At 41.2% G+C, this 16,512-nt stretch overlaps 1 protein-coding gene across 1 annotated transcript in view; it reads left to right on the forward strand.

Annotated features, from left to right (window-relative positions):
* Window positions 1-2,466: 2,466 nt before the first annotated feature.
* The window catches only part of mvb12bb (multivesicular body subunit 12Bb), a 45,873-nt gene continuing 31,827 nt past the window's right edge, over window positions 2,467-16,512 (forward strand). The window contains exons 1-4 of the mRNA XM_028996753.1: window positions 2,467-2,568; window positions 4,995-5,132; window positions 10,635-10,742; window positions 15,815-15,911. Of these exons, the coding sequence (XP_028852586.1) occupies window positions 5,019-5,132; window positions 10,635-10,742; window positions 15,815-15,911 (319 nt within the window). The 5' untranslated portion in view covers window positions 2,467-2,568; window positions 4,995-5,018. The remainder of the gene's footprint in view (window positions 2,569-4,994; window positions 5,133-10,634; window positions 10,743-15,814; window positions 15,912-16,512) is intronic.

The following is a 16,512-nucleotide window of genomic DNA, read 5'->3' on the forward strand; positions in this document are numbered from 1 at the left end:
TGGGGAAACATATTTGAAATGAGACCAGCAGAATTCCACTCCTCAGTCCATAATGGGTTCACACACAGAAGACTAGGGGGATTTGATGGAACCAAGGGTCCTGTAGTTTACCCATGTTGTGGATAAGAATATTAATACACAGTCAAATAACAAAACAAATCACCATCATGGAGGTCCCAGGACAAGTGTCAGTAAATTAGGAAGCACACCTGGTGACCTTTACACTGACCTAAAATGAGAGGGAATACCCCCATTACTTCACCAGTCATATTTAATTAGTTTTAGACAGACATAAATAAACCCAAAGGTTTTCACAAGGACCACAAGAATGATAAAATTTGAGTAAATATTAGTAGTAATTTTATATTGTCATCTTGTGGTTTCTAGAAGCTTACATTACAAGGAAGGGAAAAAACACAGTTAATTACATTCTGCAATGTTCCCTAATCAGGACTAAATGTTCATTACACATGCATGCCAATATTTCAGGGAGGGAACAAAATTATATATTACATATAATAAATAATTAGTTAACATTATTTAGTTAATTCCAAATTTATGGATTTCATTTCAGGTGTTTCATTTTGTGGTGTTCCATTTTGTGGTGTTCCCAGCATGGGATCAATAAAGTAATATTTAATTTTAACTTATCCTATCTTATCTCTTATCAAATTCTCTAATCATTTATACATGGGAATTATATATACACTAAAAACAATATATTTTTTGTAATTTACACTTAAAATGAATCAATAAAACTAATTAGAAAATAAATGGCCCTGGGTCATTTTAAAAGCAAAACAAAGACTTTTCAACGTTAATGAACCCCCACCCCTGTGCCATCTGCACATCACAGCTCAAGTTCCTCACCCAACTAGCCCCCCACAACATCTTCCACATGGCAGCCTGCCACGGGCGTCATTCATCTTTCCCACAATCCTCAGCAGGCATCGGGCATGCACATTAAAAGCACTGCATCGGCTGATGGCTTTCACAGTTAGGGTGAGACGCTGATATCCCAACCGTTCGCGCCAAGCGCTTCGCCACCTTTTCCATAATTAGCGCATTACTGTAACAGGTGCACCAATTCTCGGCTCCCTGCTCGTTCAGCCACTCGCCTTATTCCCCCACTAAATATCTCAACAGCCAAGACTTTATTTTATCAACTTAGACTTTGCTGCAAAAAAAAAAAAAAAAAACACCTGCTGATCTGCGAACGTCAGGTTTTCACCCTTCTTTCTTCTTCTTGCCCTTCTTTTTTTGGTGCGAAGTGTCAGGTGTGACCCTGTGCTGACACAACAGCAATGCAGGGCAGGTTTTTGCTCTTAAAAAAAAAAAAAAACATCCTCCATTACATCCAGGCCCACTTTCTCAAAAACAGTGTAACACTCCGGCTATTATTCATTTAGTAACGATTTTTCAACCAGGAAACTGGCTGCTGGTTTCCAGTATCTGTCCATTTATCCGACTTTCTGCTAAGTAGAATTGGCTTTGTTCTCGGCTGAATTACTGCGCTGGGGTCTCGATCACAGGCCCGGTCATTTCTCTCGGTGACGTGGATGTGCGGTGGCATTCTGGACCTTACAAGCCGCAGCCATTGATTCATCGTCAGCCTGTCATGAATAATGACGGGTGTAAGAGGCCTCATTACCTTATTATGTTCATTAAATCTTGTTTAGTTCCTGTGTGCTTGAACTCATTGTGCATTATTAACTCAAACAGGGCGCTGGGTCTGTAACAGATGCTCTTTTCTGCAGGTTTTCTTTTTTTCTATCTCTCACTGTTCTGAAACTTGTTTCTGGATATGACAGGTCAGAATCAATCAGGATTATAGGGTCTCTGTGCCTGCTATTACAAGATGCAGATTGATGTATTCTTATAGTATGCACTTGGCCGTGGCATAATACGTTCCATCTCACTGGGCCCAGGAGTGTTGGACTGTGTGTGTGTGTGTGTGTGTGTGTGTGTGTGTGTGCGTATGCGTGGAGTGTGTGTGTGTCTGGAAAGGGAGGGGTTTATATTCATTTGCATGTGTTGCTGATGTGTGTGCTTACATTTTTTCATCACATAATCTGTGTGAATGGAATCATGCCAAATTAAGCATCTTTTTTTTAGCATCTTCACATATTGACAGTGGAAATCCAAAGAAGGGAACTCAACAAATGTCAAATGATTAACTAATGTAAGTAAATTAAGTCGGTAAACAAAATTTAAACATAAATGTTGCAATTCTTAACCAAAGGTGTGGGTAAGGAAGGGGCAACTTTTGTTCTTTTATGTACTGTGTTCTTATTGTGGTGTTAGCATTACAGTAAAAACTGGCAGAAAAAATGTTTTCGTGAGTGAGTTCACTAAACAAACCATTTAAAGTTTAAAATCCCACTATCGTCATCATAAAACATCAATAATGTTCAGAGTGTTTGGTTAATCATTCTCTAATATGAGTAAATCTGTCACTAAGAAAGACAGAACAGTGGGTGTAAAGTGCTGCAGTAGTGAGACTGCGAATGAATAGCAGCCGAGGATTCTTCTATCTACTTACCTCAATTGAAAGTTTATTCAGATCTGGTAAGAACAAATGTGCAATGACAATGTGCTTTATTAGTTTCTTTACATTGCCTAATTGGGCTGATCTGAATACGTTTTGTCTTCCTGTGTTTTAGTTTTTTTTTGTTGAATAGAATGAATTTTCAATGTTTAAAGAAACATATTGGGGATTTTTAAAATAAAAATCCAATGTTGAAAGCAAGCTAACTTGGGTAAAGATAATTCATAGCATACACACTGCAACTGTGACCAGAAATTGTTCTCTGATGAGGACCGAAATGCAGTAACTATGACACACATAACATTAAAAAAGTCCAGAATTATCCAGAGTGACTTACAATCAGTAGTTTCAGCAACAGTGTCTTGCTAAGGGACACAATGGTAGGAAGCGGGATTTGAACCTGGGTCTGCGGGTTCATTGGCAAGCATGTTACCCACTATCATTATATACAACACATGCCAAACGTTTGGACACACCTTCTCATTTAATGTGTTTACTTCACTTTCATGACCATTTACATTGGTAGATTCTCACTGAAGGCATCAAAACTATGAATGAACACATGTGGTGTTATGTACTGAATAACTGAAAACATGTTTTATATTGTAGTTTCTTCAAAATAGCCGCCCTTTGCTCTGGTTACTGCTTTGCACACTCTTGGCATTCTCTCGATGAGCTTCAAGAGGTCGTCACCTGAAATGCTTTTCCAACAGTCTTGAAGGAGTTCCCAGAGGTGTTTGCGGTCCAGCTCACCCCAAGCCATCTCGATTGGGTTCAGGTTCGGTGACTGTGGAGGCCAGGTCTCCACTTTTTGTTAAATCCATAACTCCACATGTGTTCATTCATAGTTTTGATGCCTTCAGTGAGAATCACATTGAATGAGAAGGTGTGTCCAAACTTTTGGCCTGTACTGTATAATATTATAAATATTATCTTCTGCTTCAGCTACTGAGAGGCCGCTGCCTCTGTTAGCTCCCTGCCTTTTAATTCCAAACAGTTCCATCTTCAACATCATGCTCCCTAAGATGAGTGTGTGTCATTAGTAACCCCAGAAGAAGCCTCCCTTAGTCTGGACAGCCCGGCTTCCATTTTCCAATTAAAGTCAGCTTGCTACTAAATGACGTGCCACTGTTTGGTAAAGCCAGATTGATTAGTGCACAAATTAACGCAAGAACGTAATCATTCTCCTTCTGTAAGTTAATTTGCTGCCAAGGGTCCCTCCAATAAGTCCCCCCAATGAACTTTTTTTTTTAAGAGAAATACTACAACCACAGTATATTCTCTCAATTCAATAAAGGTAATTACAATAAATTCTATAAACATTTAGATTGAGTGCAATAACTGTGTCACTTACTCTGCTAGGTTGCTTTAAAAGCTAATTTAATAAAAGTGGCAAAGGAACCTCCGAAAAGCCACTAATTTTTCTCCGGGCCGTGCATATGCATTAAGATAAAGCTTGTTGGGACAGAAATAGACAACAATTGATCTAGATTTCCTTGAAAATATGTGATTGCCTCGGCTCGGAGCTATTGGATGTCTACACTGGGCTGCTCTCTAATTGCTTTCCGTCGCGGCTCCAGTATCATTTGTTTGGAGGCGTCTTGGCTTCTGTCTTTCTCGCGGCCTATAAAGCTGAGCAAACTGCACAGCCACCTTTGGGAATACTAATTGTTGTGGACCAAGGAGAGTGTTTTTTTTTTTTTAGCTTCTAGTTGTGTATATGTATTAGACAGAGAGACGTATTGGAGCATGCAACAATATCCAGTCCTCCGTGCGGGGAGTTCGTCTTCGGTAATTGGCTAGCGTAAAAAACCTCTGCAGCCCTGCTTGCTATGCCACAGGCTGTGATATTAGTGTTAAATCTCCTGTCACAAGTTGACATGCAGCTCTGTAAAACTTTTTTTTCCCCCTTTTGTTCCTGGAAATGATGTGCCGTGGCATGACTATAATGGGTTCATGCACATTGTGTGTGTGTTTTTGTGTGTGTGTGTGTGTGTGTGTATTGGGGGTTCTCCTATAGCAATAAGGACCATAGTCACAGCACGAAGCACCAATAACAAACAACGTAAGTCTGGCCCTCTTCATATATCCACCCCTCATTAAAAGCAAAAGGTTTGCGGTAATTAATTACCAAGATAATTGGATGCTCAGCAGTGTTATTGTGTCTGTCTCTGCAGCTTATTTAGCGTACAAATGAGGCTCGGTGTATCACTGGAACAGAAGCCATCAAAAAGCCTTCATACGTATAACCATTAGCAGCGCCTTTGGTGCCATCATTTACTGTGTGACACTGCAGGCCTGGGACAGGACGGCGAAGCGTCCATCATCATGAGCGAGCACAGCGCGTCCACGCTTTCTGGCTGTTCGTACTCCCATCTCCACTGTACTTCTGGGCTTTTGTGAGGGCTGAACCAGGAGGGAGCATTGACCTTAGTTCTGTCTCCAGGGGTTAACCTCGCCTCTCATTACCATGCTGGATGTCCAGGAGCCGTCCAAAGGCCAATCATCCGAGGTGAACTCTGAACCCATTACTGGCATTGGGGTAGTGGCATCAAGATCGGGAGCGCCGGCCGAGTACTGTGTGGTGAGTGTCTGATGATTTCAGTTGAGCATGGCTGAAAATGAAGTAAACGAAAAAGATTTGTGAAGTATGTTTTATGGTCCATAGCAAGCAAAAATGTCTTCTGTTCAGTAAAATAATGAACTACTGTAGAGGAAGAGCAACTATGAAACTTAAACCATGACGATTGAAGCTGTGAATAGAAAGTGTGCCGGTAAAAAAAAATAAACCATCTAACCATAAAACCATCTAACTAGTATGCATATTTAGAAATCAAACTTTATAACTGCTGCGTAACAGCCTCTTGCTGTCCAACACGTGTCATGTACCTGCACAACACAATAAACTACCATTTAACAACATGCCACTTTTATCAGTCAAACTTGCAATGTAATTTCAATACCTTAAAATAACAACAACAGCAAAAAAGAACAATGTGCCACCATAAACATAAACAGAGGCATTTATTTTGCATTTAAAGGTCACAATAGAACGAGCCACGCAAAATTCTGACATAGCTGGTGCAGCAAAAGGTGCACAACAAAAGATTGAGGAGAATCAAGCTGAAGACCAGTGAAAATCTCAGCAGGGGTGAATAACACCTCGGGCCTCGCACCATAAAATAAAAAAGTCTGTAATTCTAGTGTTAAAGTAGCATAGCTCAAAAGGCTGAGTGAAAAGTTCTGAATTCAATCCTGAAATCGGACCACTCCTACATCTAAGGGGCTCGCCTTCCTATTGTGGTCTGCATAAGATAATGGTGACTAATATGATTGCAGCAATAGAAATACCGTGGACACCAGCCCCCTCCTGGTATACAGACCCCATTCACCCACATACTGATATTTGCACACATTTTAAAGTGGCTAATTCAACTCTGAATTCAATTCAGGTATTGAAACCCGCATCAACACGATACTCAAAGCAGGAATTCAAACTCAATACCTTGGAAGAGTAAGGCAATGTCACTAAACGCCACATCACCATGCATTTACAGCATTTATAAGACGCCCTTATCAAGAGTAGTTCCAGGGACAGTCCCCCTGGCAACACTCGGGGTTAAGCGTCTTACCCAGGTAGTAAGGGGGGTTTGAACCTGTGACTTTGTGGTCTTCAGGGTCAGAGTCAAGAGGGTTCTGACTACCTATTGCTATGAAGTCATAAACAGTCTTTTGGCATAAGATCACTGAATGGAGACACAGTCATATTTAGTTTTGAATATGTATGAATATGTATTGGAAACACCAGTAGTTCCTGATATTTTTTACCACCATCTCATATTCTCTCTTAGATTATCAGCATGAAATGGGTTTCCTGTTGTTTTGGGCTTTTTCACTTTTCATAGATGTCTTTAAGACATTTATAGAGATCTTAAGTCATTTATATATAAAAAACAGTCAACATTGTTCGACATAATTTTAGAGAAGGAAGCATAGATGAGAGTCTTTACCTCTTCTTGCTTTCATGAGCTTTATAATAACCCAGTTCCTCCAGCCACTTTCTTTGTCATTGCAATTTTTCCCAGATATATTTTTAGCTTTTTAGTACAATTAGCAACTATTGTGTTTTAATGAGAGTGCCGATAATTTCACTTTGTGATGAAAATGAATGTGGTGACAGCATTATAATTTTCCGTGGATCTGACGACTGTCATTCAACCAATATCTGGCTGGCTGGCACCAGGCCGGAAACACGAGCAACATTTCGTTCTTTTGATTTTGATTTCGAACTTTACACCAGCAATCGCGTTTCGGTGCCAGAGTCCCTGCTGATGAAATGGAATTCATAAGTAATACATCGAGTTTACTTTGATGATGCTTCCTTCCTCTCGGCCTTTTTAGTCCTGCTGGTCCATTGGCCTCCCCCGAGAACACGGGTTAACAGGCGTCTTGGTGGAAGTTCCCCGCAGCCTCGGCACGTTCCGTGTTGGTTTTTACAATCTTGTGGCAAGGCAGAGGGGGGGTCGGAAATTTTGGCACTTCAGCAAGTTAAAAAAAAAAAAAAAAAAAAAAAGGAACATGGGGAAAGTGGGACAGGAGTATTAATGGCCTGTGGGGACTCTCTATATTTGTGTGTGTTCCAGAGGAAGTGCAACGGAGGCCGCAAGATTATTTTTTTTTGTGCGTGTCTACGTGCGTGAGTGTGTGTGAAACGAACAAAGTACAAGCCAGTAATACAAAGGCCCGAAGTGAGTCTAGCGGCAGCTCGCTCTCTTCCTCCCGTCTTTCCTCTCCCCCCTCTCGCGTCGCTTTCTTCTCGCGCTCATCCCGGCCAGTTTTCTTCCTGCCCCACCCGGCAAAGCCCAACTGTTGTAATCTCCTGTGGGTAGTTATTGGGTTGGCATAGCGATAAAACTGTGCCTGCTGGCGCCGTCATTCCGGTGCTTACCACATGGCACCCAGACACCCTGTTCCGCTTGCTCCCCACCTTTTTTTTCCCCCCACAATCATGTTGCACTTATTCAAACAAACATTTTTATTAATTCAAAAGCTCAGGCTGCTTCTGCGTTGTAGTGAACTGTGATGACTTTGTTCCTCCCTTTTCTACCTATGATTAGCTTTAGATGCAACCTGACTTATGAATGTTAAATTATTTACCTACAATCAGACTTAATAACCTGCAATAAATATAATCATAAGAACCTAGTGATTTTTGTCTATAGAACTGGATTTAAGAACTATAGGTCAGGCTTACTTGCAGGTGAAAGGTCAAATATGTCCTTAGGATTTAAGTAAATAAGCCAAGAAGGGCAAATTATGTTTTTAACAGTGTATGCTGTTGTGATCTGTGAATACATTTACATTTACAGCATTTACCAGACGCACTTATCCAGAGCGACTTACAATCAGTAGTTACAGGGACAGTCCCCCCCTGGAGCAACTTAGAGTTAAGGGTCTTGCTCAGGGACACAATGGTAGTAAGTGGGATTTGAACCTGGGTCTTCTGGTTTACAGGCGAGTGTGTTACCCACTAGGATACTACAACCCTGTTGAGGGATGCTCTTGATGTTCTGTCTGTAGTGTTGAGGTGTTATCTTTACTCCTGATGAGGATTTGCCTATTTGAACATTTACTGGTTAATCGGCAGTAGTGTGTGACTCCCATCTCTATTATAGAAAATCAAGCTCTATGAACTGGTTGAAGCTCTCTCCTAAGAACTGACTGGATCAAACATACCCTCCTTGGGGACACATCACATCAAACAAACGTAAATGGGTGCTGACATCCTCACAACCCCCCAAAGAGGGGAAAGTGATGTTTTCATTCATGCAGCCATGTTGCTCAGGACCCACACAAACCCATTAGCATAAGCTTGGTGTAAAAAGGTGAGGTTAAGGTTGAGATCTGAGACTCAGTAATTGGCTGGGACCTTTACCATGTTGCTTCAGCATCCTCTGGTGACTTCCTACAGCAGCCGAGCTGCGTGAATCCAATAAGGCCTCAGTAGATGAAAAGTTCTAACTCAGCATGCTTCTCCAAAGCCTACCCAACTCTAGCCTGTGTGGCATCCACATCTAGAATTGTATGTGACACAGTGGCATCTCATGTTGACATTTTTCTCTCTCAATCTTGGTATGAAATCAGAACACCTTCACTGTCACTGTCATTGTCACATGTACAGAATCCATGTCTTTATGGTCTACATGTAGAAGCTTTTTGGAGACTTTGTAGACCTGTGTATGAGTCAGTGATGAGGTTTGTGGCCTATTGTATTGTTTTGGCAAAGATGCAGGTGGCTGCATGTTTTTTCTGTGCTGATTTGATGATTCTTGATGACATGTTCCTCTGTGATATAAGCAGCTTGCATTCTTAGGGCCAGCACCCGTTCTACCAGTTTACCAATTAGATTAACAGTCCATCATAAAAAGGTTTAGGTCAGGCCCGCAACTGGGACACTTTATTGGTGGTCTGCTGAAATCTATGTTGATTTGGCATGTACCATATGGTGGGTGTGGCTTCTTATGCCCCAGTAGTGTGATGGGTGCACAGGGCAGTTTAAATAAGATGTCTTTTAGACGAATCTGAAGTTCCTAAAGTCTAGGGGTTCCCCCAATATCTTTGTAAATTCTCTGGGTTGGAGATGAATAATTTGTTAAACGATGTAATTTCAGTATTTTACCGTCAGAATAAGAGCAACACTGTCTGCACGGCCAGAAGTTTCCCTCTCTACATTATTCCTGTCGCACCCTCTCTCCTTCTGCAGCCCTCCTCCTGCTGTTTGGCATTCCGGGCACGCAGACGCTGTTGGTCTGCTCTGTGGCAGGCTGATGCCTGAGCTCCCTCCTTGGAGCAACGTCCCCTCGTTACTCCTCTGCTTGACTTTGGGTCTTCACGCCGCCAGCCCCCTTTGTTTACCCTGACAGGATGCACTGGGTACTGACCTGGAAAAAGTGGCCGAGATGGGTTGTCTTGTAAGGAGAGCTGGGTAGGGGATGCTGGTGATGTATGGGCTCCTCGTGGGACCCATCACTGAGCCGGAGACCCCTGGAGGTGTGTGCAGTACACCTCCTCCCCTACCTCCTCTCCTCTGTCTAACAGCCCTCCCTTTCTTCGCTTTTTTCTCCACCCTCCCTCCCATTCACCTGTTCCCTCCACCTGCCCAGTCTCACCTGTCCTTCCCTTCGTCCCTTCTCCTTTGGACCTCTTGTTTCCACCTGCCTAATCTCACCTGTTACGTTTTCTCCTTTTTTTTTCTTGCGTGCCCTTGTTCTCTCTTCTGATCTTTTTAAGTCCTCCTTTTCTATGTTACTTCACAGTTCAATCACTGTGCAGTTTATCATGAATCTAATGCTCTCTACTGGACTCTGTGTCTGCAGAGCACTTTCCAATGCTATTAAAGTGACTTTCCTCTACACAACGTAACTAGATGTTTATGTTGCATTGGTCATGTTGCGTTGGTCTAAGGGATGAACACACTGTTGCAAACAGATGAGCAACAGCATCTGGCAGTGAAGCAGGGCTGTTTCTTCTATTGAATTTTTTTTTACATGCAACATTGTCACATTTAGCCCAGATACAGGTTTGTGTTTTAATTGGGTGGATGCGGTGATTTAAAGGCTTCCAGAATTATCTCACGGTTACCACACAAACACACACCTGGCGGAGAAAAAGCCTTCATTTCCGATATAAACTCCCATTTCATAGACTTGGGCTTGGATTGTACAATTAATCTAAATAAAGTTGCTCACTAACCATCACAGTCTCTTAAGTGCACAATAAACTTTCATTTTCTTTGTTAGAGCCGCATCTCTGTCAGGTCGTCTTTAATCACCTGTTCCCCCAAGGGAGGATATTTTTAGATGCATTATTTGGGGGGTGGGGGGTGGGGGGTCTTAGAGGTTTCTTTATCCATGGAGGGCACTAATGAGATGGAGTGTAGAAGCGCCGGCAAGCGTTAATTAAGCCAAGTATGCAAGGGATGAAGTGAGCAGCAGCACTCACGCTCGCGTTGTCCATACATTAACTTTACCCCACCTCATGCTTCTCGTCTCCTTCTGCTGTGGGCTTGTTTTTTCTCTCCACGTAGGTTGCACAAACAACAGATGGCTTCAACGCCGACCTGTGGAAGGACAGCTTATTCAAATCGAAGGTCACGCGCTTCTTGTGCTTCACCCGAGCATCTTCTCCAGAAAATGTAAGTAAAAGGAATAAATCATTCACAACAAACAAACTGATATTCTGATTTTCTTATTTCAGCACCAGCATTGCCTGCCACTTGTAGGCTGGGGGTTAGATTTACTTTGACCTCATTGTGAACTTTATGTTATTCTTCCAAATAAAAAAATGTCTAAAATCAGTGTACCTACCAGTCGGAAAACATGTACGACTGGCTTGCAGCTCGTGTGCTGGTGTGCAACAGTTCACCTACACCGCTCTTTCCGGAAAATGTCAATGCTCCTCCAACCCCAAAGGAGCTGAGTTAAGCACTTTTCATAGAATAGGCGCATGGACTGGCACATAGGCACATCAATAACAAACCAAAAATTGGTTATTTTGTCTTTTTTATTTCCTGTCTTAACTATGTACCTCACACTGAGTCAACTGCACCTTCATTTTTTTTATTTCTTGAGAAGTGACAATGACAATAAACATTTATCTTATCTCATCTTAGAAATGTTTTTAATCTTAGAAATTTTATAAAGAATCCATTTGATTAATCTCAGCAGACTGGGACGCAAGCCTGTAAAAAAACTAAATAAATACATAAATAAACAAAATAAAAATCTCTCCACCTCTACGTTCTTTTACCTTTATTTACCGTCTCTAAAGTACATTTTGCTGTGCAGGATGTTTTCTCTTTTTCAAAGTGAACCGCCTTTGTCTTTTTGTTCTATTTATCCCTCCCAGTTCATTTATTTGTTTGAAAAGAAAAAAAAAATCAAAAGGCTAGCTTAATAATGTAGATAACAGGGAAGCCGAATTAAAAATAACACTAAGCGCTCCACTGGGACCTGGGCCTGTTTTGAACGCACACCTCTCTAGACGATAACTGATAACAGTGCAGTTCTGATGCCTCAGTTCTGTGAAAAACTTTTTCTCCTCTCCGAGTCTCTGTAAGTTACCATGTTCTCACGAGGGGCCATCACACGTCATGGGAATTGGTTAATTACTGTCTCTGATATCCTTCACGCTAGACATTTAAATCTACGCATACGAAATATCACCTGAAAGTATCACTGAAAAAATATTTATTTGTAGATTTGTAATGAAACAAAAAAACATTTTTGGATTGTGATCAGTTTTTCCCTTTACATTTCTTTAAGCGTTTTAGTGAATAGTACAGAATGTTACAAACGAATCCCTCTTCCTTTTGATTTTATGTAGAAACCATTATTTTGTGTAGTCAACTCTTTAATTCTTTTTTGTGTTGACAAAGCCGCCTCCTGTGGCCGATGTGTGCGTCCTTTCCAGCCATTCTACTTTTCGCAAGACTTGAAAGCATTACTGTCACATTTGATTTTTGTGCTCTGCTAATGTGATGAGACCACAAGCAGAGGTTATGAACGATCTATAATCTTGACAGGCGCGAGATTAATATATACTCTTTTGTTGCGGTATGTGTCTCAGTAATTACCTGTTCTACCCAAACCCCTGGTCTTTTTATTCTGACGAGACATGTCACACCTGTTCATATATGGACACAAAGGGTATCTCCGTGAAGGTGACGTGCTAATAACAACACTGGTCTTATGAACTTTGTCCTTTAGTGGTACCTTTTATGCCCATGCCTTATTATCACTGCATTTGATTACTTTTTTCTAAGGCTGGTCATTTAATCACCACCGCCTATCCCTCAGACCCCAAGCAAGGGTTTTAGAAAAATAAGGATCAGCCAGAACCATTGGTGGTTCCGATTTTAGTTGTGTTCTGTTTGCACTCATTTGTCTTCAGAGACAGCTGGAATAAGGAATGATGACAATCCTCTGTGTCTGCATATTTTAAAGTACCCACATGACAAATTCTTTATGAAAAGTACAAACACTGATTTATGAAGAGATAACCAATCAGCAACAAACTGGGTTGCTGGTCATACTACGACCTTTGACTCTGAACTCTAAAACAATGGGAAAAAAGTTCCAGTTCTCTTGTTCCAAAACCTTCAGTGATTTGTGCAATGCAAATGCACACTTTAATGACCACACATACAGTACTGGCCAAACGTTTGGACACACCTTCTCATTCAATGTGTTTTCTTAAGTGTCATGACCATTTACATTGATAGATTCTCACTGAAGGCATCAAAACTATGAATGAACACATGTGGAGCTTCAAGACTGTTGGAAAAGCATTTCAGGTGACGACCTCTTGCAGCTCATCGAGAGAATGCCAAGAGTGCAAAGCAGTAACCAGAGCAAAGGGCGGCTATTTGGAAGAAACTAGAATACAAAACATGTTTTCAGTTATTTCACCATTTTGTTAAGTACATAACTCCACATGTGTTCATCCATAGTTTTGATGCCTTCAGTCAGAATGTACCAATGTAAATGGTCATGAAATTGAAGAAAACACAGGCGTGTCCAAACTTTTTGCCTGTACTTTATACAAATACAAAAATGGTGCTTGACCTTTATATATTTCCATGTTATTTTCAATAGTCATTGGTGCAGAATTTCACTCTCACTTTTAGGAAGCATATTAATGATATCATTAATATTCAAGGCATTTAGCAGACACCCTTATCCGGAGTGACTTACAGTCAGTAGTCCACCTGGAGAAACTCAGGGTTAAGTGTCTTGCTCAAGGACACAATAGTTCATAGGCGAGTGTGTTACACACTAGGCTACTACTAATTTCCCATTATAATGGATACTGGATTTGGGCACACTAATGCACTTCCACCGTTCACTTCAGACTGGTGTAATCCATCAATTGTGGTGGTTTGTGTGTGATTTTTTGCTGTATTGGCCAAATACATAGGTCAGTATTTAGTGTGTGTGTCCATAGAACATCAATTCCGACAGCAGGCTTGTTCACTGTACTGCATTTATCTCTCTAAAGCGATGTTGGTGCAGTCCTTATGAAAGTGTGGACTCAGGAATGGCCTCGTTATCGGTTCCTCGCCCCACTCGGCCCGGCCCGTCGTGCCACGTGTGCCTGTTGATCAAGCTCAATCAGTTAGTATGTATCAGACAAACACCCAGTCGCTCATCCCCACGCCGTATCTTAAAATGTGCGTCGGCACCATTTTGTAGACTTTGACACAAATAAAACATGACAGTGCCATCAACAAAAGCTATTTTGTCTGTCAGTCACTGTAGCCCCCACTGTAATTGTCTACGACAAAAACAGATTCTGCAAAATTAGCCAGTGAATTATGTTAAGGGAAGTAAACAGTTTGCGATTTATCATACTCTGGTTTTGGAGGTAGATGGCCTTTTGTCAGGTCCTGATGGGATTTTTTTTTCATACAACATTAAAAAAAAAAAAAATGAAAAAAATATGCTTCATGCATGGTAATAACATTCATCCATATTCTGGTCGGAGTCAGAATAAAAAAAAAAATCTATGAATAAAAAATGTCTCTACTGGTAATAACTGGTAGGCAATAGTAGCAATGGCATCCAGACATTCTGACGTGTCACGTCACGCCTTAGTTGGCCCGGTCCCTTTTTGGCCTGCTCTGTATTATTGCAATTTATTATGGCGAAAAATGGAACTGTAATGAGGGGAGGCTGGGAGTCATGCTTGAAAATGTCAACTAAACAGCCCCTGATTGTTTTTAACCGCCGCCACTCCAAGATGCCGGCAATTTGGCCTGAAAGCAGCAGCCCTGCAGCGCCTCTTATCTGGCGTGCTTGAGGACGCCGATGAACACCCAGATGCGCTTTGGGTGTGGGTGCTATTTTTCTTCTCGTTCCTTTGTTTTAATGCTAAAACAACTGTGACTTCGTGTCAACACATGTTGTCAAAAGACGAATGTTACAAAATAGACCTCGAAAATCACATAAATACTGTAAATGAAAATATGAGCGTAAACGATGGCCAATACTGGGTCAGGAGACCCAAGATACCATGGCAACTTTTTAATATACTGAAATATAAATACCTGCATCTGCCTCCTCATTCTTTGTCATTGACGTTGACCATAATTTACATTGGCAATAATTTCTTTTTTGATAAGATATGGAATTGTGCACAAGCATAAGGCTGACCTGCAGAGCTTTATTTTTATGAGCATGTGTTGAAATTATTAAACTGGCTGTTAGACTCAATTTTACCGTCCAGGAAATCACTTAAATATTATGCACAGGATTCTACAATTCTCTTAATATTTCACTTGCTATTGCTTAATCCTACTCAGGGACATGGCTGAAGCAGTCTATTTGAGACACTGAGTACAGGGCGGGGCCAGCTTACTGCAGGACGCACACACACACCACACACACACACACACACATACCATTCACTCACAACAATGGACAATTTAAAGTCACCAATCGTGTGCATGCCTTTGGACAGAAGGAGACAAACAGAGGACCTATGAGCACCTCCTGTTTTTAAAAACACCGTTAATTTTTTTATTACAGCACTAATAAGTAGATTTACTTAAATCCTGAGGATACCTTTGATCTTATGCTAGTGAACAATATCTAAGTTCAGTGCGTAGTGTTGTGCTTGGCAGTAGTTTGAAAATACTGCCTATATATAGGCATTGTAACTGAATTCTGGGTTTGTGGAAACATATCTCTATGTACCTGAAATTGTAAACAGTAAGCCGCTTTCAAACTCCATCATGAAGGGGTACATTTTAAATTACTTAATTATTGAGAATTAATTCAATAGAATTCTCAATAGAATTATTAAAAGTGTATCTATTATCTCTTCCACTTATATATTGTGCAATTGAAATATTTAAATGCCCAAATGTTCACTGAGTATTGGGGTTCAACAGTCTCTGACTCCCAAAATAGTTTTCTTGAGGAACTGAAATATCATGTCTTAAACAATTTTCAGTTCAGATATGGTTTTATCAATAAAGTCTGTGTGTATGTGTGGAGGGTGAAAATAAATATGATAAAAATGATTATATAATCAATGCATTAAGGAACAGTAGGACAATATTTATAAATCCTGCGCAGCAGTGGTGTATTTTTAAAGTTCTTTTTTTATTTGCTGCACAAGCAAGTTGCTTGGTGTAAAAACAGTTCTGCTAAGCTGAAAGCACGCTGAGTGTTTTTCCCCTTCCTCTCCTCTTCTCCTGCACAGCCGTGGTCAGGTCATGTGCTGGTCGATATGAAGCTGATGGACCTGAAGGACAAGCTTCCGGCAGACTTCACACCTATCCAAGAAACGATGGACACTCGTAAGAGAAGCCGCCAGACCAGCCCGGCTCAGGCCACTTCACCCGAGCTCGGCCTTCCCTTTAAAAGCCGCGTCCCCTCATATCCTCCGGGAAGCTGCTCAGTGCCTCACGCTGTGAATGTTTCATGGGTGCGGGTTAGCTTAATTTATGATAGTCTAAGGGAATGAAATAAACATTTTGCCCCGGAGGCAGGAGCAAAAAGGAGAGTGATGAGTCACTGTTTATCTCCGTTGGAGCTGCGCTTTTCTTTATGAGCATCTTATTTATTTATGTATTTATTTGGGAAGAGCACATGCGGATGGTGGTTATCTAATATTAATGAAATGCGCTCCCCAATGGCATGCTATGTGAGTGCTGTGCATTTCTCGCCCCGCCGCCATTTGTGCCTTTGAGAATGTAATAATATTTTGGCGTCGAGAGCGAAGACGGCATGTTTATTATTTTCATTATTATTGCATTGATACAACACTTGCCAGCGCGGCTTCAAAATGAATGGGATCGGCTCTGAAGTAATATGGGATGGGAATGGGTGGGTGGGTGGGTGCGGTGGCTTGGCTGCAGGTTTAGCCGGAATGAATAAAAAGAAGATGAAGTCTTGTTG

This window comes from Denticeps clupeoides, chromosome 11, assembly GCF_900700375.1.
Source record: "Denticeps clupeoides chromosome 11, fDenClu1.1, whole genome shotgun sequence".
In the NCBI taxonomy this organism is placed as follows: Eukaryota; Metazoa; Chordata; class Actinopteri; order Clupeiformes; family Denticipitidae; genus Denticeps; species Denticeps clupeoides.